Source organism: Anomaloglossus baeobatrachus, chromosome 2 (assembly GCF_048569485.1).
Source record: "Anomaloglossus baeobatrachus isolate aAnoBae1 chromosome 2, aAnoBae1.hap1, whole genome shotgun sequence".
Taxonomy (NCBI): domain Eukaryota; kingdom Metazoa; phylum Chordata; class Amphibia; order Anura; family Aromobatidae; genus Anomaloglossus; species Anomaloglossus baeobatrachus.
This window is the reverse complement of record NC_134354.1, coordinates 724376158-724400913: the sequence shown is the minus strand read 5'-3', so window position 1 is coordinate 724400913 and position 24756 is coordinate 724376158. Positions and strand designations below refer to the sequence as shown.

Sequence of the window (24756 nt, the reverse complement as noted above, 5' to 3'; positions counted from 1 at the left end):
AAGATTACATCTATTAACACACTACGCTGACATGGATTAAAATCCTGCAGGGCACGCAAGGTTCCCCTGCTCATGCCAGCACATGTCTACGGGCATTTGAACATTGCAAGTGATCATCTAGATGATCAAGAGGAGGCATGGGAGAAGGTCATGTGGTCAGATGAGACCAAAATCGAACTTATTGGTATCAACTCTTCTTGCCATGTTTGGAGGAAGAAGGATGAGTAAAACCTCAAGAACACTGTCTCAACCCTGAAGCATAAGGGTGGAAACATCATACTTTGGGGGTGCTTTTCTGCATTGGGTACAGGACGACTGCATCATATTGAAGTGAGGATGGATGGGGTCATGTATTGCAAAATTTTGCCCGACAACTTCCTTCCCTCACTAAGAGCATTGAAGATGCATTGTGGCTGCGTCTTCCAGCATGACAATAACCTGAAATACACAGCCAGAGCAACTAAGAAGAGTTTCAAGGTCCTGGAGTGGCCTAGCCAGTCTCCAGTCCAGAACCCAATAGAATCTTTGGAGGGTGCTGAAACTTAATGTGGCCCAACAACAGCCCCGAAACCTGAAAGATCTGGAGAAGATCTGTATGGGGGAGTGAGCAAAAATCCTTGCTGCATTGTGTGCAAACTTGGTCATGAACTACAGGAAAAGTCTGACCTCAGTAACTGCAAACAAAGGTTTCTGCTCCAAATATTAAGTTCTGTTTTTCTATTATATCAAATACTAATTATTTAAAAATCATACAATGTACACTACAGTTCAAAAGTTTAGGGTCACTTAGATATTTCTTTGTTTTGAAAGAAGAGCACTTTTTTTTCAATGAAGCTAACATTAAATTAAGCAGAAATACACTCTATACATTGTTAATGTGGGAAATGACTATTCTAGCTGCAAATGTCTGGTTTTGAATGAAATATCTACATAGGTGTATAGAGGCCCATTTCCAACAACAACCACTTCCGTGTTCTAATGGTACATTGTGTTTGCTAACTGTGTTAGAAGGCTAATGGATGTTTAGAAATTTGTTGGTTCCATTAAACTCTCAAAATGGCCATAAAAAGAGAACTTTCATGTGAAACTCAACAGTCCATTCTTGTTCTTAGAAATGAAGGATATTCCATGTGAGAAATTGCCAAGAAAATGAAGATTTCCTACAACGGTGTGTACTACTCTCTTCAGAGGAGAGCACAAACAGGCTCTAACCAGAGTAGAAAGAGAAGTGGGAGGCCGCGCTGCACAACTGAGCAACAAGATAAGTACATTAGAGTCTCTAGTGTGAGAAATTGACGCCTCACAGGTTCTCAACTGGCAGCTTCATTAAATAGTACCAGCAAAACGCCAGTGTCAACATCTACAGTGAAGAGAGAAGAAGCAGGCAGCTGGTATTCTATCTGTAATGGAGGGGCCAGCCCAGTCACCAGATCTCAACCCTATTGAGCTGTTGTGGGAGCAGCTTGACCGTATGGTCCAAAAAGTGCCCATCAAGCCAACCCAACTTATGGGAGGGGGAAGCATGGGGGGAAATATCTCCAGAATACCTCCGCAAATTAACAGCTAGAATGCCAAAGGTCTGCAAAGCTGGAATTGCTGCAAAGGAGCATTCTGTGCCGAAAGCAAAAGTGTGAAGGAGAAAATTATTATTTCAAGTAAAAATCATTATTTCTAAACCTCGTCAATGTCTGGACGATATTTTCTATTCATTATGCAAGTCATTTGATAAATAAAAGTATGATTTTTTTATGGAAAAGACAAAATTGTTTGGGTGACCCAAAACGTCTGTACTGTAGTGTATTTTTCTGGATTTTTTTGGGGGCCGGGGAGGATTCTGTCACAGTTGAAGTGTACCTAAGTACCTATGATAAAAATTACAGACCTCTCCATTCTTTTTAGGTGGAAAAACCTGCAAAAATCGACAGCGCACCAATATATCGAATATATACAGCGCACCAATATATAGAATATATAGAGCGCACCAATAAAGAGTCTACTAAAGGAGAGACGTAACCTTTTCTGTTCTTTTACTTAAAACAAGAATTGATTAAAAATAGAAAATGTGCCATTGTGGTGACGGAGCAAATGATTTGAGTAAAATTGGCCTTGCAGCCGATTGTCACCAAAACTGAAAGGTTAAATGCAGCTTTCCAGATGTCATGTGAATACTGTGATTTTCCGCACATTCTGAGAGCGACACCATTATATACACACCTGTGCTCTGCTGGAACAGGAGGCGGCCACACTGCTGGATCCTTTACGGGTTCATCTTGCAAAGCGACAGGAAAGTCGGCAGGTTTTTCAATTTTGAAGGATTCCAGCGTACTCACAATAGTCTTTACTTGCTCATATTCTTCCACCAGCTCCTGGCACACCTGCAGCAGTAAGGAAACAAAATGCAGAAAACCGGCTTGATTATATTCATCATTAATGCATCCACTATGTTCTATGCATACCGACCAGATGAATAGGACACCTGTTGAACACCCCTAAGAGGCAGACATCCAACCATATCAACTTCACAGCAAGACGTCATGACTCAGCTACTTTAGAACTAAATGATATAATCACAGACTCGAACTGATGGAAAATTCAAGGTTATGATATTAAGTCGATATAAAAAGTCTGCTTAAAAAGCCCTCTCATAAACCCTTTTTTTTCACTTAAATTTATGTATATTTGTATGTAGTGTCTACTCAGTGTGTTCATATACTCATCTACTGTCACCTTCTCCAGTATTCAGCACCGCTCTGCTCCTCTTCTCAGTGACATCACCACTCTTAAGACTCTCCGGGTCACACACAGAGCGCAGTGTGACCCGAGAGTGGCTTTTGCAATGTAAGGCTATGGAGTGTGTAACATGGCGCCAGTATGTATCACAAAAGTGGTCTAAACCTGGAAGTCCGTTCTGGCATCTGTATTGGCATGAGTTTTGTTAAGGCATTCAGTGGCAGGTTGTAAGGATAGTTGGAGTGACGGGTATTCTGGCTATCCACATACCTCCATCCATGGGTATGTCTCAACTGTTAAGATGGAGACTGTTTGGCATGTGGTCAGTGTGTGAGGGCTGCGATGCCTTCAAGAAGGAACCTCATGCAAAGGTGTGCGTGCTGACCCGAATCAGTTGGGGAGAGTCAGGGTGGAGGGACTGTGCGGTCTCCAGAAAGGAGTCCTTTGCGAGAAAGGAGAATTCGCTCCTCCTGACCAGGACCATGGAAAGAGGTTTGAAGCCTCTTTGAAAGGTACCTCTGGAGAGGGGTGCATATGTGGTCAGTGAGGAAGCTGCTATAATTCCAGGAAAGGACCTCATACAGAGGAGTCTGTTTACTGACTGATGTGAGTAGAGGGCGAACCACGAAAGATATGGATTTAAAATCCGTCAGTGCATCTTATTGCTGGACAAGTGTATTTGAACCTGCGTGGACGTACCGCGAATATAACGGCTTTATCTGTAAGTGTTTAAGTTACGTGCAGTTTATAAATGTGTAAATAAACCTGCTGGACTTTTTAATGGAAGTGTTTCCTGTGTGCTACCTCGGGAAAGTAAACCAAGTGAGGACACATTCAGTGAGTGAATTGCCACAAGCGTCAGTGCAAGGCTCCATAGACTTACATGGTAAAAGATTTCTGGCTCTCATAGAGCATAGAGTGATCCTGATAGGCTGAAGAGAAGTGACATCACTGAGAGGAGGAGCAGAGCAGCACTTGATATCGGAGAAGACGTCGAGGTGAATATATTAACACAGTGACATTACAATTCATACACATACTGTGTATACAGATTTAAGGGAAAGGAAAAAAAAAGTTAATGGGAGGGATTCTTTAACATGAAATCAAAAACATTCCCAAATATAAGAGGATATTCACACCTGTGCAGCCACAATATTTCCATTTTAGTTATATTTTTCACTTCAAAATTACTTCAGTTTGTTGCCCAATACATTGTACAGATTATGGGTAACATGAAAGGTGGAAAAGGTTCTGAAATTCTTCTTCTTAGTACAATTATTTTTGACATAAAGTTGGAATTTTAACAGGGGTGTGTAGACTTCCAAGATACATTGTATGTACCAAATTGCTGCTACCTGGGCCCATATTAAAGTACTCCCGTTTCCTACACTCTGAGAAGACTGCAGAATAACCAGCACATTAACGGCAAGCAGCGCACCATAAACATGGTGGGTAAGGTCACGGATCAAAATAATGACATTTGTGGACTTCATACAAAAGCCTTGGGGGAAGTTTCTAGTAAAATTAATTTCCCCTCAAGTCTAGGTCTCCCTATTAATTATAGTCCTTTGTCTAGGAAAAAGCTAAAAAGGTTTCAATAGATCTCTATTGCCCGACAGAGTTTGAAAGATTGTCCCTTTACTGTCCATAAGGCCGGAATACATCAGTACACTGAAAGAATAGTTGATATCAAAGTTATTTTTTTCACTCATGTTTTGATTTCAACTGTTGAGGGTTTCAAAGGCCCCCTTTACATTGCATCTGACCTCCGTTCAGTAGTCCCGGCGGGGCTTCTGTCCGAACCCCCTGCAAAACGGGTTTCGAACACATGCGCCATCGGGGCCATTGACTATAATGGTGCAGATGGAGTCACCGTGTGCTCTGTCGTGCACCATTTTCAGGAGTATACACTTTCTGCAGGCAGACACCCAGACGCAGTCTACTACATCTGGGTGTCCATCCTGGTGAGGCAGTGGTTGCAGTGGCCACTATCTCCATTCCCACCACTGCCTCACCAGGACGTCTCCTCCTCCCCAGGCTCTCACCACCAGTGGCACTATTTCCCCAAAACTATATTCCATGATCCCTGGTTGAATCTTTTGTACTGCAAAAATGTGGCACCTCTGAAATTATTTTGCTTTGCGGTTCGCCTGTGACTCGTGTCTCTTCTTTCTTTCCACGCAAAACCTCGAGAAAGGCTTGTAAAACCGAAACGTCGGGTTTACTATACCTTTTGTGCACCTTTTTGCAGTTTATCAAATTAAAAAAGTTTCAAAATTTTCAGATCTTCTCTTGTCCATTTGAGTGCTGAGGTTCTTATTGTACTATATTTGTTTACATCAATAGCACCTACCTACTGAGTGGTAGAGCCTGATTTACCTTATCTGCTATAGGGTGAAACAGTAAGTCATGTGAGCTACAGGAGTCATCACAAGACCCTGTGCTTACATGACAACCATCGGAAGTCATGTGATCACGTCACGTGACTTCCAGTTTCGGCGGTATGTAAACGTTTACCGCGATCGCGATTATAATGGCGCTGTCACTTATTGACAGCGCCATTTAAGGGGTTAAACGGCACGGGCAGATAACGATTCCGCTCGTGCCTGGCAGGCACACATATCAGCTGTATAAATCAGCAGAGATGTGCACTGATCTCCCACTGCTGCTATCCTATGACCGCTAGGACATAATTGTACGGGAATGGTAAGTGCGCACGCGCGGGATCTCAAGGAGCGACGGTACATGTTTTTCATAGCAGTAATGCATGTCTATATTCCCATATTCATTGTTCCACATATCTTAGCACTGCAGAGTGCAACTGTCTCCTTTTTGTTATGATGTTTCATTTTCAGTTTGCACCTGTTCACATTAGAAAGGTAGGATGTGCCATCAGTCTTTTCTTAGATTATAGAGTCATTCCTTCTGATTGAGCACTCCTGCCTTAGGTAATTTTAATTCTCCATTTGCAGGTTCCTGTCTGCCTTTAAATTGTAAGTTTTTTAACTTAAAGAAAAGCATTAGTTTGATAGGGGACCCAACAAAAAGAGGTCGCTGTTGGCTGTTGGGCTCACATAAAACTGCCCCTTTTTGTGTGCTAAGTATCTTAATTTTTACATGTTTTTTCATAGCCGTAATGCATGTCTATATATACAGTACAGACCAAAAGTTTGGACACACCTCATCTCTAGAACAACTGTTAAGAGGAGACTTTGTGCGGCAGGCCTTCATGGTAAAATAGCTGCTAGGAAACCACTGCTAAGGACAGGCAACAAGCAGAAGAGACTTGTTTGGGCTAAAGAACACAAGGAATGAACATTAGACCAGTGGAAATCTTTGCTTTGGTCTGATGAGTCCAAATTTGAGATCTTTGGATCCAACCACCGTGTCTTTGTAGAAAAGGTGAACGGATGGACTCTACATGCCTGTTTCCCACCGTGAAGCATGGAGGAGGAGGTGTGATGGTGTGGGAATGCTTTGCTGGTGACACTGTTGGGGATTTATTCAAAATTGAAGGCATACTGAACCAGCATGGCTACCACAGCATCTTGCAGCGGCATGCTATTGCATCCGGTTTGCGTTTAGTTGGACCATCATTTATTTTTCAACAGGACAATGACCCCAAACACACCTCCAGGCTTTGTAAGGGCTATTTCACTAAGAAGGAGAGTGATGGGGTGCTACGCCAGATGACCTGGTCTCCACAGTCACTAGACCTGAACCCAATCGAGATGGTTTGGGGTGAGCTGGACAGCAGAGTGAAGGCAAAAGGGACAACAAGTGCTAAGCATCTCTGGGAATGCCTTCAAGACTGTTGGAAAACCATTTCCGGTGACTACCTCTTGAAGCTCATCAAGAGAATTCCAATTGTGTGCAAAGTAGTAATGAAAGCAAAAGGTGGCTACTTTGAAGAACCTAGAATATAAGACATATTTTCAGTTGTTTCACACTAAGTATTTCATTCCACATGTTTTCATTCAGAGTTTTGATGCATTCAATGGGAATCTACAATTTTCAGAGTCATGAAAAAGGAATTAATGTGCAAAATGGATCTGTGACATGGGGGCACCATTGATAGGGTCTACCTGGATTCCATTATATGGTGGCTTTTAAATTGGAAAAAAAAAGGTCAAAAGTTCTGCATGGCGCATTTTTATTTCTCTATAGATTAAGAGATATAGTACAGCGCTCAGCTATAGCCTCCATATATAAAATATTCTGTAAGAGTGAGGGGGACGTATGGGCAGAGGAATGGGATAAAACAGTTTTCAGCACAAGCAGGCTGGTTGTTATATCCATGTGTAGTATTATAAAACGTCTTTCCCACTTATTGTATAAGCTCATGAATAGACATTCACTTTAAAAAAAAATAAAAAAATTATGTATTTATACAGAACATTTTTCATTTTAACCGAATTCTAATAACATAAACTGGCAGGAGATCTTTCTGCAAAATGGGTATGATTACAGTGTTGGCGAAATCCGCAGCGTCTAATGGAGCCGGAGAATAGACGAGTAGCACTCACTTGCTGCCACTTGACCTTAACCACCGGATCCCTAATGTTCTGGAAGTGTTTCTGAATTTGTTGAATTACTCCCTGGTAATAAACCATAGACGAGTCATAATTCCCAAGTAGAGCGTATTCTCTGCCTTTTTTAGCATTATCACACATCTCAGCCAAATTCATTTTGGGAAACCTACAAAGAAAAAAAAAAGAAAAGAAAAAGAAAACACAAAATAATACATTAGATAATAAACCAAGGAAATAAGAATGAATGACAAATCTGTCTGTCTGTCTGTCATGCTCCAAAATTGTGTCACCGTGACAGTGTCACCGTGACATGTCCTTACGGTGACACAAAGCTGATTGGCCGCTGGGCTCGCCATGGCCCCGCCCCCCCCACACCGATTGGCCGCTCGCCCAGGCTGCGCCCCCACACGGATTGGCCAGCCGCTCGCCCAGCCTCCGCCCCCCCCACAGATTGGCCTCTCGCCCCGGCACCCTGCAGGCATTGGCAATTCGGCCACGCCACGCCCCGCCCCCCTCACGCAACGCACGTTAGCTCTGGCCCCGCCCACCTCCCCCCGCGCATTCCCCGAACTGACAGGGCTGTCACGGAGGTGAGTACTGTACTCCCCCCCCCCTCCCCCCCCCCCGCGCATTCCCCGAACTGACACGGCTGTTAAGGGGGGTGAGTACTGTACTCCCCCCCCATCCCCCATCCCCCGCTCGCACGGGAGTGGTGTGGGCTCCCGTGCGAGCGGGGGACGGGATACGTTGGCATGGTTACAAGCGCATCGAGGTCCTGTAGCGGCGGAAGATCCACACGCACACACACACACACACACATCAGCTCACACTCACTCTCACACTCACTCTCACACACACATCACATCGCATCCACACACTCACAGCATCCGGCGATATCCCTTGCTTCTCGGCCTCGATACTGTGCTGTTGTGACCTTCCAGGACCTGACGGAGGATCACATGGCCAGAAGCATGTGGTATCTCCGGATGTTGTGACTGTGAGCGCGTATGTGCGATATCGTCAGTGTCTGTGTGTGTGAGTGTATGCGATCGGGTGTGTGTGTGTCGGGATCGGGTGTGTGTGAGTGGATGCGATCGTGTGTGTGAGTGGATGCGATCGTGTGTGTGAGTGGATGCGATCGTGTGTGTGAGTGTCGGGATCGGGTGTGTGTGAGTGTATGCGATCGTGTGTGTGAGTGGATGCGATCGTGTGTGTGAGTGTCGCCAGAGGAGGGGACAGAGAGGGGCTGAGGCTGGGGACAGAGAGGGGCTGAGGCTGGGGACAGAGAGGGGCTGAGGCTGGGGACAGAGAGGGGCTGAGGCTGGGGACAGAGAGGGGCTGAGGCTGGGGACAGAGAGGGGCTGAGGCTGGGGACAGAGAGGGGCTGAGGCTGGGGACAGAGAGGGGCTGAGGCTGGGGACAGAGAGGGGCTGAGGCTGGGGACAGAAGGCTGATGCTGCGGGTAGAGAGGCTGATGCTGGTGCAGCATGGGGGATGGATTACAATGGGGGGTGCGCAGCATGGGGGATGGAGCACGTTTGGGAGTGCGCAGCATGGGGAATGGAGCACGTTTGGGAGTGCGCAGCATGGCGGATGGAGCACGTTTGGGAGTGCGCAGCATGGCGGATGGAGCACGTTTGGGAGTGCGCAGCATGGCGGATGGAGCACGTTTGGGAGTGCGCAGCATGGCGGATGGAGCACGTTTGGGAGTGCGCAGCATGGCGGATGGAGCACGTTTGGGAGTGCGCAGCATGGCGGATGGAGCACGTTTGGGAGTGCGCAGCATGGCGGATGGAGCACGTTTGGGAGTGCGCAGCATGGCGGATGGAGCACGTTTGGGAGTGCGCAGCATGGCGGATGGAGCACGTTTGGGAGTGCGCAGCATGGCGGATGGAGCACGTTTGGGAGTGCGCAGCATGGCGGATGGAGCACGTTTGGGAGTGCGCAGCATGGAGGATGGAGCACGTTTGGGAGTGCGCAGCATGGCGGATGGAGCACGTTTGGGAGTGCGCAGCATGGCGGATGGAGCACGTTTGGGAGTGCGCAGCATGGCGGATGGAGCACGTTTGGGAGTGCGCAGCATGGCGGATGGAGCACGTTTGGGAGTGCGCAGCATGGCGGATGGAGCACGTTTGGGAGTGCGCAGCATGGCGGATGGAGCACGTTTGGGAGTGCGCAGCATGGCGGATGGAGCACGTTTGGGAGTGCGAAGCATGGCGGATGGAGCACGTTTGGGAGTGCGCAGCCTGGCGGATGGAGCACGTTTGGGAGTGCGCAGCATGGCGGATGGTGCACGTTTGGGAGTGCGCAGCATGGCGGATGGTGCACGTTTGGGAGTGCGCAGCATGGCGGATGGAGCACGATGGGAAGTGCACAACACACCACACACACACACACACACACACTGGGAACCACAAACAACTGCCCTACACAGACACCTACACACACAGACAACGCTGCACACACACAACACCCAACACACAAACACCGCGGCACACACAAATATACGCACATACCGCACAACACACACATTGCACAAAACATACCTCCCCCCAAAACACACCACACACACACAAACCGCGCAACACACAACGCTACAGACACACAGCGCTCCACAAACAACGCAACACACATACAACACCGCTCTCACCCCTGTCACACCCAGACAACACCCAGAACATCTACAGCGCCTACACAAACACTTGGTAACTACACACAACATATATATATATATATAACAAAAATCATACATGAACTACACAATACGTAAATTCTAGAATACCCGATGCGTAGAATCGGGCCACCTTCTAGTACTAATATAAACTCACAAATTGTTTCATAAATCCAGAGGGATTCCGATAAACAGGGAGAAAAAAAGCAAGTTTTTTTAAAAATAATTTTTTTTTTTTTGCTCAATCTAGGAAATCCCTTTAAGGCTGGTTTTAGACGTCCGTGTTTTAAGTACGTGTGACATTAGTTTTTAAAACGGATGCCACACGTACCCATGCTATTATTTGCTGTTACTCACACGTCCGTTACCCCGCACGCACACACGCAGACATGTCCGTTTTTTCTCCGGCAGCACAGGGGTCACATGGATCGCACACTGATGTGATCCATGTAACATCAGTGTGACACGGACCGGAGAAAACACGGGTCTTTTTAATAAAAAGATTTTCTATATTTACCTCTCTCCAGCGATGCTGTCTCCGGCTCTGCTGCCTCCCGCTCCTTACCCACGCTCATTATACTCACTGAATATTCAGTGTCTTGTGGAGCTGGAAGCGGGAACATCGCGGCGGGGACTTCAATGCTGGGGCCCGCATCGCTGGGTGAGTATACAGCAGTGTGTGCGTGTGTGTGTGTTCAGTGTATACATGCATGTGCGCTATGTGTGTGTATGTGCTCGGTGTATCCATATGTGTGTATATGTGCTCAGTGTGTGTGTGTGTGTGTGTGTGTGTGTGTGTGTGTGTGTGTGTGTGTGTGTGTGTAGTGAAAATCTGGAAAACGGATCATCGCGGGGACAGCATTGGGGACTCATCACAGTTTCCAATGAACTCTGATGTACCCGTGAAGCTGTAGCATGGGTGTAGTGGGGGTCATCTGGATGTCATCAGAGTTCATTGGGAACTCGGATGATCTCCTGGATGTCACTGTGCTGGAAGAATACTCACCTATCCCCACGGTGCTGTCCTCGGCGGTGCTGTAACCCTCGCTGTCCCCAGTGATGCTCCGGCTTCAAGGTCCTGAGTGCGGTGAATAATCAATGAATATAATGAGCGACAGTCAGGAGCGGGAGGCAGCAGAGTCGGAGACAGCAGGTAAATATGGAAAATCTTTTTATTTTACAGACCCGTGTTTTCTCCGGTACATGTCACACGTATGCAAACCAAACACGGATGTCACATGTATGACCATAACCATGCGGGTGACTGGTACCTGATTAAACTCGGACGTCTGAAACCGGCCTAAGGCTGCGTGTGCACGGTGTATTTTTTTTATGCTTTTTTTTTTGGTGCAGGTTTGTCACAAAAGCGCATGTTTATCCTTATTCCCAGCAAACTCAATGATAAATCTGAAGTCCTGTGTGCACGTTGCTTATTTTTTATTTGCAGATTGGGTGCAGAAAATAATCTGCAGCATGTCAATTTTTTGGTGCGTCTTATAGCCATTAAAAAAAAAAACAAAAAAAACACATGGCACAAAATGCACCAAAAAAACGCTCCAAAAGCATGTGTATTTTTTGCATTTTTCTGCCAGACAGTGAAGATTTCATGCAGAAAATGTCTGCACCAAATCTGTAGCGTGCGCACATAAGCCTTAAGGTCATTGGTCTCCCGCAACATTTTACCTACATTTTTTACTTTTTTAAATGAAGACAACCATCAGGATCACGCAGTAGCAATTAAGTATTAAAATTTGTATTTTTTATGCAATTTTGATGTGTTTTCCATGCATTTTTTAATGTGCTGATTTGCAGCTCAGCCTTACTGGTCTCTATAGGGAAGCAAATAAGTATAAAATAAAATGTAAAACAAATTACATCATCTTAAGGAGGTTTTACAAATCTTTTCTACAAAATTTTGCGCTGTAAAACATTGTGGGATTTTGCACGTAAAAGAACGTTGTGTTCTCTTGTATTATTTTCATAGAGGTCTGCACCAAACACCCAAAGGGAATCTGCATTTTTTAGGAGTCTTCCCTTGACTTGAAGCATTTTGGTGCAGATATGATACAGAGGTTTTTAATGCACAAACTCCATGCAGGTGGGATTTTACATGTGTTTTTTTCCCCAGTATCTCCATAGACGTTTATTAAAAAAAAAAAATCTAAAAATAATGCACAGTTCTGCAGCCTTAGTACACACGATAGGAATACGTTTTCACGAAATCATAGCCAGATTGAGTTAATAAATGCAACAGATTTAAAATATATTATATATATATATATATATATTATATATATATATATATATATATATATATATATAAAAATAAAAACGCGGATGCCTTTATACAATATGCTGTTAGGCTATGTGCGCACTTTCAGTTTTCACCTGCGTTTCAGGTGCGTTTAGCATCAGTTTTGAACTGCAGCGTTTTTGTGCCCAAATGCATGCGTTTTGGTTTTCCATTAAAGACAATGAGAATTCATGATTTCTTGTCCGCACTTTGCGTTTCCAAACGCATCTCAAAATTTGCATAAGTTTGGTCAAAAACCATGCGTTCAGAAAAGGACTCTGTCAATTGTTTTTGCCATTTGTGGTGCGTTTTGTTAACATTGAAGTCAATGAGAAGTAGCAAAAAGCATGAAATATCAAAATTCCTGCGTTTTACCTGCTTTTTCATTGCAGAAAACATGCGTTTTGGACTACCAAAACGCATGCTTTTTGAACTTCAAAATAATGATTTGATATGTCCCTTTACACACACACACATAATCCGACAATTAAATGTAAGAATATTATGCATTTATTGCTATTTTACCGATAAAATGTATATTAACGCTATAATTTTATTAAATATATCTTTTTCAATTATTTTTCCCATTAATATAGATTTGTCCCTTTTTTTTCTCTTTTTTCATTCTGTTTGACTATTTAATCTTTATTTAGCAGTGTCTTGATGTTCAAAACGCATCTGTGAAAACGCATGTGGAGACGCATGGAAAAAGCGCTAAAAACGCATCTAAAACGCGGTAAATACGCATGCGTTTTCAGCGCTAAATTTCTGAAAAAGGCAACTTTGGCTAAATCAATTAAGGCTAAAACGTGCGTTTACAACTGCATGTAGGACGACGGAAAGTGCGCACATAGCCTTAAGGCTCCTCTTGATATAAGCTGATAATATAGTGTCCTTGGGACTTCAGCAATCAGCGTTAACCTGATCCCTGTAACTGCAATTCCCTGCAGTGCCACCAAAGGCAGGAATGATAATTTTATACTGATTATTCACAATAACGCTGACGTAAATACTCAGGAGTTGATTTTTTAATCACTTGCTTTTTGCAGTCGTACTACCTTGCAATTTACAAAGTGACCCCATTCACCTGCATTATCCAGAGATGTAGCAGCTTATAGCAATTATTGCTTGTGACTTGTGGCAGTGTAGTCCTAGCCTTAAAGGCTATCCAAGTATTGAACTGATGGGTCCTGCTGGGTAGCCAGTTTTTAGATAAACCATAGCATTCATGAGCTGTTTGGATGCAAAATACCTGTGGAGTGAGGTAAGAGACTTATTACATCTTTCTATGTTTCCCTTTGCCTGTTTCCTCTCCCTGCTCCAAAATCTCCTCCCATCTCCGTGGAGTATAATGTGCAGTCTGCAGATTGTAGTTTCTGACCAAGACTGATTTGGAGTAGCTTTTTCAAATTGGATGACAAGTGCAGGAAGCGGGGAACGAGAAGTGTCTGATAAGTGTTAAAGAAAGCAGTTTTCCCTGAAAATATATACAGTGGAACCTTGGTGTTTAAGAGTAACTTGGTTTGAGAGTGTTTTGAAAAACAAGCAAAGCTTTTTACAAATGTGTAACTTGGTTTAAGATCAATGCTTTGCAATAAGAGCAAATACTCACCGTGCACACTTCCGGTTCTGTCCTTTCACCGTGCTCTGACCCGCTCTGGAGGTAACTTTCTGTACATATGTACTGTATACTGTATACAATATACCATTGCACAAAACAGTATATACTATATAGCATGTCTATCAATTTGCATTTGTGGATACAGTATTGTACTTTCTTATTGATAACCAGTGCAGCACATTGCTTATACTTTACCTCCGCACACCAACAATTCTATTGTAAGCTAACGTACAGTTTAATTTTTTTTATATGCTTTTACTGTACAGTATTTTGTATCAGTGTACTGCAATAATTTTATATGAATACAGTACATTATTTTGTATTACTGTAATAAGTTTGTATAAATACAGTAAATATTTTTGGGTTCTGGAAAAATTGTCTGTATTTCAATTATTTCCTATGGGAAAATTCACATTGATATAAGAGTAACTTGGTTGAAGAGCTCACTCCCGGAACCAATTATGCTCATAATCCAAGGTTCCACTGTATTACAAAGTTTCTTATATTCACTTCTACTAGTGATATATGTAAACTACTGTTCCATTTTAATTACAATTCATTAAAGATTGACATAAATTAGTGTACAGTGTATTTTCACATGCTTCTTTATATTTTTGACCAGGTTGTTGTTTGGGTAAGGTGGTACTCCGAGGCGGACAGACCACACGTGCAGCTAATTCAGATGAGATACACAAAAATCTGATGAAGGGGGGGTTCTCAGAAGCCATTAACAGTGAGAGACATAATATCTTGAAGCCTTCCAAATGCACAAAGAAGGAAGGAGGACCAGGTCTACCTGCCAGACTAAGGCCGGAGTCACACTTGTGAGTGCCTCGCATGTAACTCGCGCGAGTCTCTCATTGCATCACCCGTCATGGACTCACACTCTCCGGACAGGAGCGTCTCAGCTGCATAGACATACATGCAGCCGACCCACTCCTGTTAGCAAAGTGTTTGGCCGTGCCGGGTGATTCAATGAGAGACTCGCGCGAGTTACACGCGAGGCAATCGCAAGTGTGACCCCGGCCTAACTGTGGGCAAATCATCAAACTGTCTTAGTGAAGAGAACACTGAAGCAACCCTTCCTAAATAAAACATATACATTTTACTGCTCTTCTCTGCCACTCAAGACAGTGCAAGGTAAAGGTCACCAGATCTCACAGGGACATCTCTGAGGGCCACCCCTGCATCCGTGTAGCAGTGTAGTCTTCAATCACATTATTGCTGACAGCTTTTTAGAAGGCAAAGTTTTAATGCTGCAGTGAGGAGCTGACTACAGACTAAAGACTATTAGACCAATGGACATAGGGCAGACTTTTTACAGCATGGAGTGCCCCTGTTACGTCGATCGTGCTGTTAAATGTTATTAAAGATTGCTAACTCATCAGTTTAAGGCTGTGTGCCCACGTGTGCGTATTGCATGCAGTTATGCCGCGTTCTGCACCGCAACGTAACTGCATGCGTCCTGCGTCCCCAGCACAATCTATGAAGATTGTGCATAATCCATGCGCATGTTACGTTTTAGAACGCAGCGATTTGCATGCTGCCAAATTGCTGCGTTCTAAAAAGCAACATGTCACTTATTCCGTGCGCTTTGGATGCAGGTCCCGCTCTGTCTATGGTGGGGGCTGCATCCAGAGCGCATGAAATCGGCTTTTCATTACGCAGTGTTTCTGCAGCGATTTGAAGCGCACATGTGCTGTTCAAATCGCTGCAGAAATTTCTGCAGGGACACAACGCAAGGTGGGCACATAGCGTAAAGGTACACAATTTGAAGGGGGAAGGGGTTGTGTCAGCGTGTCATCTTAGTTGGCCTCCATGAGTTCTAATTTAATCAGGTCTGCAGTAGGATTAATTGTCCTGAATCTGGTGGGGGGTGAGGGAGTAGTGAGTTTTTCATTCCTCTAAGCAGGGGGCATCTCTAATACACAAGCCCGAAGACAGGGTCGGACACCGTGCTTTTGGAACCTTCATACTTTGAGCTTCATGTAGAAAATGTCTAGGGGGTGGGTGTGATGAGTATTTCTGCCAATCCAGGGGCTGTTCCAAAGAGAGGTAGAACAAGAAGCCTCATGCTGGTCAGAGTGAGGTGATGGTTGGTGCTGTGAGGTGGAGGGGCAGCAAGGATCTGTTGTTGCTTCTGCCAGGACCTGGTGCACATGGGTGGACTTTACAGATTGGAGCTGGATACATGTGCTACAGTTGTATCTGTCGTTTTTATTTCAGAAACTATCCTAAAGACTGTTGTTCTGGTTGCAGCTGGATACACACTCTACAGTTGTGGTATCCGTTGTCTGGAGGAGCATATGCTGTGACTGTAGACTATACCAGCAGGAGATAGAGATGCTGTGGGCCAACCAAAAGTTGGGAGAGAGTGAGTATCGCCTGGTAAGGGGACAGTGGACTTACTGATCCCGGCTTCTACATCTACGAGTACTGTGTCATGCCAACAGTAAAACATCCTGAGAGTAATCATGTGTGAAGTTGCTTTTCATCTATGGAGGGGGTCTCACTCACAATATTGCCCAAGAACAATGTCAAGAATAAAGAATGCGATCTAAGCATCCTCGAAGAGCAAGTTCTCCCAATGATCCAGGAGCAATTTCGTGATGAACAATGCTTTTTCCAGCATGATGGAGACCATATCACAAGGGAGAAGTTACACATAAGTGGTTCTGTGAAGAAAACATTGAAATGGAGTCCATGGCCAGAAAACTCCCCAGATCTCAATCCCAATGAGAACCTGTGGTCAATCCTCAAGAAGCAGGTGGACAAAAAAAAATGAAAACAGAAATTGTGCTAAACTCCAAGTACTGATTAATAGTGATGGGCGATCCTGAACTGTAACGATCGGGGTTCGTACAGATCACATGGTGACCGTGTACACGATCCCGATCACGAGCTTTCCTGGGAAGCTCATGTTACAGATCGGGTCCAGGAGCTGCATAAGAAAAAAAAAAGAAAAAAGCACTTAATTAAAAAACATTATGATCATTCTTACAGGTCCTGCGATGTGTCCTGCAGACCCGCTATCTCTCGGCCGCTGCTTCCGATCATTGCTGTGCCCCCGGTAAGCACCACTGCCTAAAGGACCTTGCATGACGTCATAGCCATGTGACTAGTCTGGTGTGAATGTTGTACAGACTTGCCTTGCCTTCCAGACTGGTCACATGACTGTGACATCATTGAAGGTCCTGGAATCTGGAAGGTGGAATCATACCCTCACTGTCAGCCTGCTTCTTGCTCTGTACAGCGCGATGTAGCAGAGCTGACAATGTTCTCTCTGCTTCTCTCTCTGTAGAGATACCGTACTTGTCTTTACAGATTGATGAAGCAGAGTTGACATTGCTGTCCCTGTGGATTATGTCGGCTAAGGATTTTTTTTATACTAAAAGATGGAGTCACTAAATGTTTTTTTTGTTTTATTTTTAATAAAAATAAATTCTGTGGTGTGTGGTTTTTTTCTTCACCGTTTACTAGAAATTCATGGTGGCAATGTCTAATTTGGCGTGACACCATGAATCTTGGGCTTAGTACCATCTGAGAATACAAAGCTGGTATTAACCAATTTTATTACCCAGTGTGCCACAGCTACCAGGGCCACTGGCCGAGCCGGGTAAGACGACCTGGAAATGGCACTAAGAAACAATGCGCCATTTCCGGGGGCGGCTAAGGGCTGCCAAGATTCCCAGCACCCAGCGAGATTATGGTCGGCGCTGTGCATGATCTCACCAGCCTCATCCTCGTACCAAACCACAATCTCACGCCAGCGCATTTAGCTCACCGGCGCGCGCTAGGGAAGCTATGTTTTCTGCTCTGCCCGCAATATGGCAGTGCGAACTCCACCTGCGCGAGCCGACATAACTGCACAGGCGCGAGATTTGAAAATGAAACGAGGATGATGACAGAGGTGTTGTCACGTCAATCAAGAAAGGAGGACGGCGAACAGCGGCAGGAGGGGGGACAGGGGCAGAAAATGAGCACTCCCATCTGAGCCACACAGGTAATTAGCATACCTAACGGTCAGGTTTTTTAAAGTTATTTTTGGGGTTTGGAAGGGGAGTCAGGGTACAAGGTGCACCTTCATAGAATGCAGCCCAGGAGCTGCAGAAGGATACTTTTAGTTTAAATAGTGAAAAATCTGGTGACAGGTTCCCTTTAAATAGGTGAAGTATTGTGGCAAAGTTCAACTGAGAAATTTGACATTATTTACACTAAAAAAAAAAAAAAAAAAAAAAAAAAAAAAAAAAAAAAAGTACGGTAAGTGATGATCAAAATGTTAGCGCTAGCTTTAGAAGCATTAGTTTAGTCTTGTAAATGCCAGTGTCAAGCATGCCAATGAAAGGAATCCAAGATGGCGACTGTCAATTTGGAACCCGTCACCCCACCCCCGTCATGCGATCACTTGATGCCAATGGGTTGCCATGTCAGCTGGGAGCCTTCTGAAAGTTTTGGTTGTCTGCCATGGTATTTTTACAATGAAACCTATCGTGGCCATCAAGAAATTGTATGTTCAATTCCCCTAAAGAGAAAATTGAACATGCAGTGACTCCCCTGCGCCTGCGCACATCAAAATTGAAGACTATACCCACAGAAGGGCAAAAAAGTACATAGGGAGAGACGCCATGCAGAATGCCCAGGCGCAGGATTTCCAGCCGCGCTCCTGACATCACAGGCGCATACTAAAGAGACAGGAAGGAGAAACTTGGGATAATGAAGACCGGAGGCAGGCTTAGCTTCTGGGCAGCTCACGCCATAGCCTGGAACATAGAAGATGTAAAAAGATTTCCAAAATGGCCCATCATCCAGGCGGCATACAGGTGTGGCTAATTTCACCTTTATGCCACCTATATGCCAATATTAATAACTAACGTAAACACAAAACGGCGATAGATTCTCTTTAAGGCAAAGAAGTTGGATATTCTGCAATGGCCGAGTCAATCACCAGATCTCAACCCCATCAAGCTGCATTTCCAATGCTTAAAGGGAATCTGTCACCCTATTTGGCGACTATAAGCATTCTAGAATACTGCATATAAGAGCCCACGTCACTGCATAGAACGTAAAAACACTTTTATAATACTTACCTATGAGGTGGTCTGGTCCGATGGGTGTCGATGCTCTCCACTCCGAAACCGCTCTCCGGTCCGGCGCCTCCTCTCTACAGCAATCTCAGTCTTCCTTCTTCTGAGGCCCGTATGCATGATGCGTCCTACGTCATCCACACTGGCTAGCATTGTGGACCAGGGCAGATCAAAGTATTGCAGTGCACATGTGCAGACAGTGCCAGACCGGAAAGCAGCGACACCAACCGGACAGCACCGCCCCCTAAGTATTTTTTCTTACATTATACAAAGCGAAAAAGTATTAAAATTAACATTTAATTTATGGTAAAGTTACTTTGTCCAATTAAGCGGGTAAAAGGTCTAGGGCCAATTCCAGACATTTGGAAACTGTTGCTGTGAACCCACAACATACAGACATATGAAAAAGTTTGGGCACCCCTATTAATGTTAACCTTTTTTCTTTATAACAATTTGGGTTTTTGCAACAGCTATGTCAGTTTCATATATCTAATAACTGATGGACTGAGTAATATTTCTGGATTGAAATGAGGTTTATTGTACTAACAGAAAATGTGCAATCCGCATTTAAACAAAATTTGACCGGTGCAAAAGTATGGGCACCTCAACATAAAAAGTGACATTAATATTTTGTAGATCCACCTTTGCAAAAATAACAGCCTCTAGTTGCTTCCTGTAGCTTTTAATGAGTTCCTGGATCCTAGATGAAGGTATATTTGACCATTCCTGTTTACAAAACAATTCCAGGTCAGTTAAGTTTGATGGTCGCTGAGCATGGACAGCACGCTTCAAATCATCCCACAGATGTTCAATGATATTCAGGTCTGGGGACTGGGATGGCCATTCCAGAACATTGTATTTGTTCCTCTGCATGAATTCCTGAGTAGATTTGGAGCGGTGTTTTGGATCATTGTCTTGCTGAAATATCCATCCCCTGCGTAACTTCAACTTCGTCACACTGATTCTTGCACATTATTGTCAAGAATCTGCTTTTACTGAGTTGAATCCATGCGACCCTCAACTTTAACAAGATTCCCGGTGCCGGCATTGGCCACACAGCCCCAAAACATGATGGACCCTCCACCAAATTTTACTGTGGGTAGCAAGTGCTTTTCTTGGAATGCCGTGTTTTTTTGCCTCCATGCATAACGCCTTTTTGTATGACCAAACAACTCAATCTTTGTTTCATCAGTCCACAGGACCTTCTTCCAAAATGTAACTGGCTTGTCCAAATGTGCTTTTGCATACCTCAGGCGACTCTGTTTGTGGCGTGCTTGCAGAAACGGCTTCTTTCACATCACTCTCCCATACAGCTTCTCCTTGTGCAACGTGCGCTGTATTGTTGACCGATGCACATTGTCACCATCTGCAGCAAGATGATGCTGCAGGTCTTTGGAGGTGGTCTGTGGATTGTCCTTGACTGTTCTCACCATTCTTCTTCTCTGCCTTTCTGATATTTTTCTTGGCCTGCAACTTCTGGGCTTAACAAGAACTGTACCTGTGTTCTTCCATTTCCTTACTATGTTCCTCACAGTGGAAACTGACAGTTTAAATCTCTGAGACATCTTTTTGTATCCTCCCCTGAACAACTATGTTGAATAATCTTTGTTTTCAGATCATTTGAGAGTTGTTTTGAGGAGCCCATGATGCCACTCTTCATAGGAGATTCACATAGGAGAACAACTTGCAAGTGGCCACCTTAAATACCTTTTCTCATGATTGGATACACCTGCCTATGGAGTTCAAAGCTCAATGAGGTTACAAAACCAATTTAGTGCTTTAGTAAGTCAGTAAAAAGTAGTTAGGAGTGTTCAAATCAAGAAATTGATAAGGGTGCCCATACTTTTGAACCGCTCTAATTTTGTTTAAATGTGGATTGTACATTTTCTGTTAGTACAATAAACCTCATTTCAATCCAGAAATATTACTCAGTCCATCAGTTATTAGACATATGAAACTGAAATAGCTGTTGCAAAAACCCAAATTGTTACAAAGATAAAAGGTTAACATTAATAGGGGTGCCCAAACGTTTTCATATTACTGTATAGTTAAAGGAGCTCTCAATGGAAGGGAAACAAAATCATTAGGCTGAAAAAAGAATCTATGAGAGAGACAGCAGAAATGTTGTTTGTCTAAATCAACAATTTGCTACATTTTGCAAGGGAAAAAAAGGGGCGAGGGAACTCAAAAAGGCTTGGACATCCACAGAACAAACAGTGGAGGATGATTGCAGTATCCTTTCCATAGTGAAGAAAAACATCTTCCCAACATCTACCCAAGTGAAGAACACTCTCCGGAAAGTAGGTGTTTCAGTATCTAAGTCTACCATAACGAGAAGACTTTATGAGAGCAAATACAGAGGATTCTCCACAAGGTGCAAATCATTAATCAGTCTTAAAAGATAGGAAGGCCAGATTAGATTTTTACCAAAAAACATCTAAAGAAGCCGCCCAGTCCTGGAAAAGTAGCAGAGGACAGAGGAAACTAAGATCAACCTGTACCAAAATTATAGGAAAAAGAAAGTATGAAGAAGGAACAGCTTCATACTTTCACACCGCATCCTCACAGAGCACCCCACATCCTCTGTAAAACATAGTGGAGGCCATGTGATGGTCGGGCATGCATATTTTCCAGTGGCCATGGATCAGTAGTATTTATTGATGATGTGACTGAAGACAGAAGCAGCCGGATGAATTATGAAGTTTATAGGGCGATACTTTTTGCTCAGATTCAACCAAATTCAGCAAGGTTGATTGGATGGCGCTTTGCAGTACAGATGAAGGTCCAAAACATACTGTATAAGCAACTCAGGACTTTGTTAAGGCAAGGAATATTCTGCAATGGCTAAGTCAATCACCAGATCTCAACCCCCATAGAGCTGTATTTCAGTTGCTTAAGACAAAACTTAAGCCAGAAAGACCAACAAACAAGCAACAACTGTAGTCTGCTGCAGTAAGGGTATGTGCGCACGTTGCGTTCTCTGCAGTGCGGAAAAGAACGCATCCTCTAAAACTGTAAACACTGACTTTGTAAAAATAATGCATCCAAAACGCATGCATTTTGGATGCATTTTGCATGCATTTTTTGCAGTGCGGTTCCACGACAATTGAGCTCTGCTACATGCCCACTGACAGCAGACAGAGTCGCGCAATGAGAATGAACTTGGATGAACTTCACCCGACTTCATTGTCCGCGGCTCTGTCTGTGTGTCGCGTCCTGATTAGCGGTCACCCATGAAGGACTCACCGGTGACCGCTAATCCCGAGTGACTAAAGTGAGCAGCGCGATCAGCGCTGCCGTCACTCAAGTTACCCGCGGCCAGCTGGAGTGCTCCACCTGAGACCGCAACTCACGTGTGACGTCATCGCTGATCGCGCAGCTCACTTCAGTCACTCGGGCGACTCGCTGTCACAGTTGGAGGATCCAGCAGTGGCCGCGGGTAACCTGAGTGCTGTCATCGCTGATCGTGCGGCTCACTTTAGTTGCTGCGTGGAGCTGACAGAGAGCAGTCTGGTCTGTGACCGCTACTGTCAGCTTCATGTAGCAGAGATGAGAGCGTCGTGGGACGTCGTGTAGATTACGCCGGACCTGGATGGCTATTTGGGAGTTAATAAAGTGGTGAAAGAGGGTTTTTTTTTGTCTTTTATTCCATATAAAGGATTTTTTCGGGTGTATGTGTTTATTTTCTTTAACTTACAGGTTAATCATGGAAGGTATCTCAGGGAGACACCTGCCATGATTAACCTAGGACTTAGAGGCAGCTATGGGCCGCTGCCATTAACTCCTTATTACCCAGATTGCCACCGCACCAGGGCAATTCGGAATGAACCGGGTAGAGTCATCTAATGGATGCAGCAACTCCGGGCGGCTGCTGGCTGATATTGTTAGGCTGGGGGGCTCCCCATAACGTGGAGCGCCCCATCCTGAGAATACCAGCCTTTAGCCATGTGGCTTTACCCTGGCTGGTATCAAAATTGGGGGGGACTGCACGTCGTTTTTTTTTTAGTTATTTATTCATTTAATTTACTGCACGGTATAGACCCGCCCACCGGCGGCTATGATTGGTTGCAGTGAGACAGCTGTCACTCAGCGTGGGGGCGTGTCTGACTGCAACCAATCATAGGCATCGGTGGGCGGAGAAAGCACGGAATACGAGATTTAATAATGAGCAGCCGGCATTTTCAAAAGAGGAAAAGCCGCCAGAGCTTTGTGACAGCCGTGCAGCGTCGTGCTGGTGATCGGGGATCGGTGAGTATGAAAGAGAGAGGGAGAGACCGACATGGACAGAGAGAGAGACAGACAGAGCGACCAACTGACAGAGAAAGAGACCGACCGACAGACAGAGGGAGATTGACCAACATCGACAGAGAGAGACTGAAAAAAACTGCGTTTTGCTTGTCAAAAAAGCATGCGGAAGGCACCAAAAATGCAGATAAAGTGCATTTTGGTTGCGTTTTGACCCACATCATTGATTTCAATAGGTGAACGCAGCTACAACGCACAAAAGAAGTGACATGCTGCTTTTTTTTCCCGCAGTGATTTTCGGCATCCAAAATGCTGCATTTAAAAACGCAGCATGCGCATTGAATTTTCTGACTTCTCATACACTTTGCTGGGGAAGTAGAACACATGCAATTTGGCACTGAAACGCTGCAGTTCAAAACGCAGAGTTAACACGGGAAAAAACACAACATGTGCACATAGCCTAAAGGCAGCAAAGCATCAAAAATGAGAAAACCCAGCGTTTGGTGACGTCCATGGCTTCCAGACTTCAGGCAGACATTGCCTGCAAATGATTCTCTACAACAGTATTAAAAATGAACATTTTATTTATGGTAAAGTTACTTTGTCCAATTACTTTTGAGCCTCTGAAATAAGGAGGCTTTGTAGAAAAATAGCTGCAATTCCTAAATGTTCCGCAGGATAATTTTTGTGCAACCCATTTAATTAAACCTGAAAGTCTCCACTTCAATTGTATCTCAGGTGTTTAATTTGAAATAAAAAAAAATAGTGGCCTGCAGAGCTGAAATCATGAAGATTCAATCACTGTCCAAATATTTCTGAACCTAACTGTATATGGATGCAGTCAGCGACATCTTTACCAGATGCTAGATAAAACAAGTTTGAGCTATTCTTTCTTTGGTGAACAGTAGAAGGATTTCTTACCTCCCCCTTCCCACATCTCCCTGGCTGGCATCACATCAACAGCCAATAACTGAGCTCAGTGGTTTTTACCCAAGCGAATGGCATAACCCGTGCAGTGCTGCAGACAATAATAGGCACCGACCAGTAGCCGCGGTAGAGATTCAGCACCGGATTCGTGGAGGGAGAGTACATTTTTTAATTTTTATTTGTTAAAGGGAACCTGTCACCAGTTTTTTACCCTATAAGCCCTCCTCTTTAGGCCATTTTGGTCCTCCATCTTCTGAAGGCGCGGTGCATGACGCGTCCGACGTCATCCACATCAAAGTATTGTAGTGCGCATGTGCGGAACCGGCGAGTGTGTATGACGTAGACGCATCATGCACACAGGCTTCAGGAGGACGAAGATGACCGATAGAGGAGGCGCCGGCACTGAAGGACGAAGACGCCCATTTGAGCCACATCTACCGCAGCGACCGATTTAGTTGAGTATTATAAAGTGTTTTTTATGTTCAACACAGCGGCCTGGGCTCTTATATACAGAAAGTTAGAATGCTGTATATAAGAGCCTACTGGTGGTGGCCGCAGCTTATAGGGCAAAAAACTGGTGACAGGTTCCCTTTAAAGCAAACCACAGGCGAGGGATGTTTTTTTTCCAAAATCAAAAAAAAACCTTTAATTTC

At 44.4% G+C, this 24756-nt stretch overlaps 1 protein-coding gene across 1 annotated transcript in view; it reads right to left on the bottom strand.

Moving 5' to 3' along the window:
* KATNAL1 (katanin catalytic subunit A1 like 1) overlaps positions 1–24756 on the bottom strand; it is a 217113-nt gene that overhangs the window by 178271 nt on the left and 14086 nt on the right. The window contains exons 2-3 of the mRNA XM_075334619.1: positions 7257–7428; positions 2215–2375 (exon numbers count right to left, since the gene is read on the bottom strand). Coding sequence (XP_075190734.1) covers positions 2215–2375; positions 7257–7418 — 323 coding nt within the window. The 5' untranslated portion in view covers positions 7419–7428. The remainder of the gene's footprint in view (positions 1–2214; positions 2376–7256; positions 7429–24756) is intronic.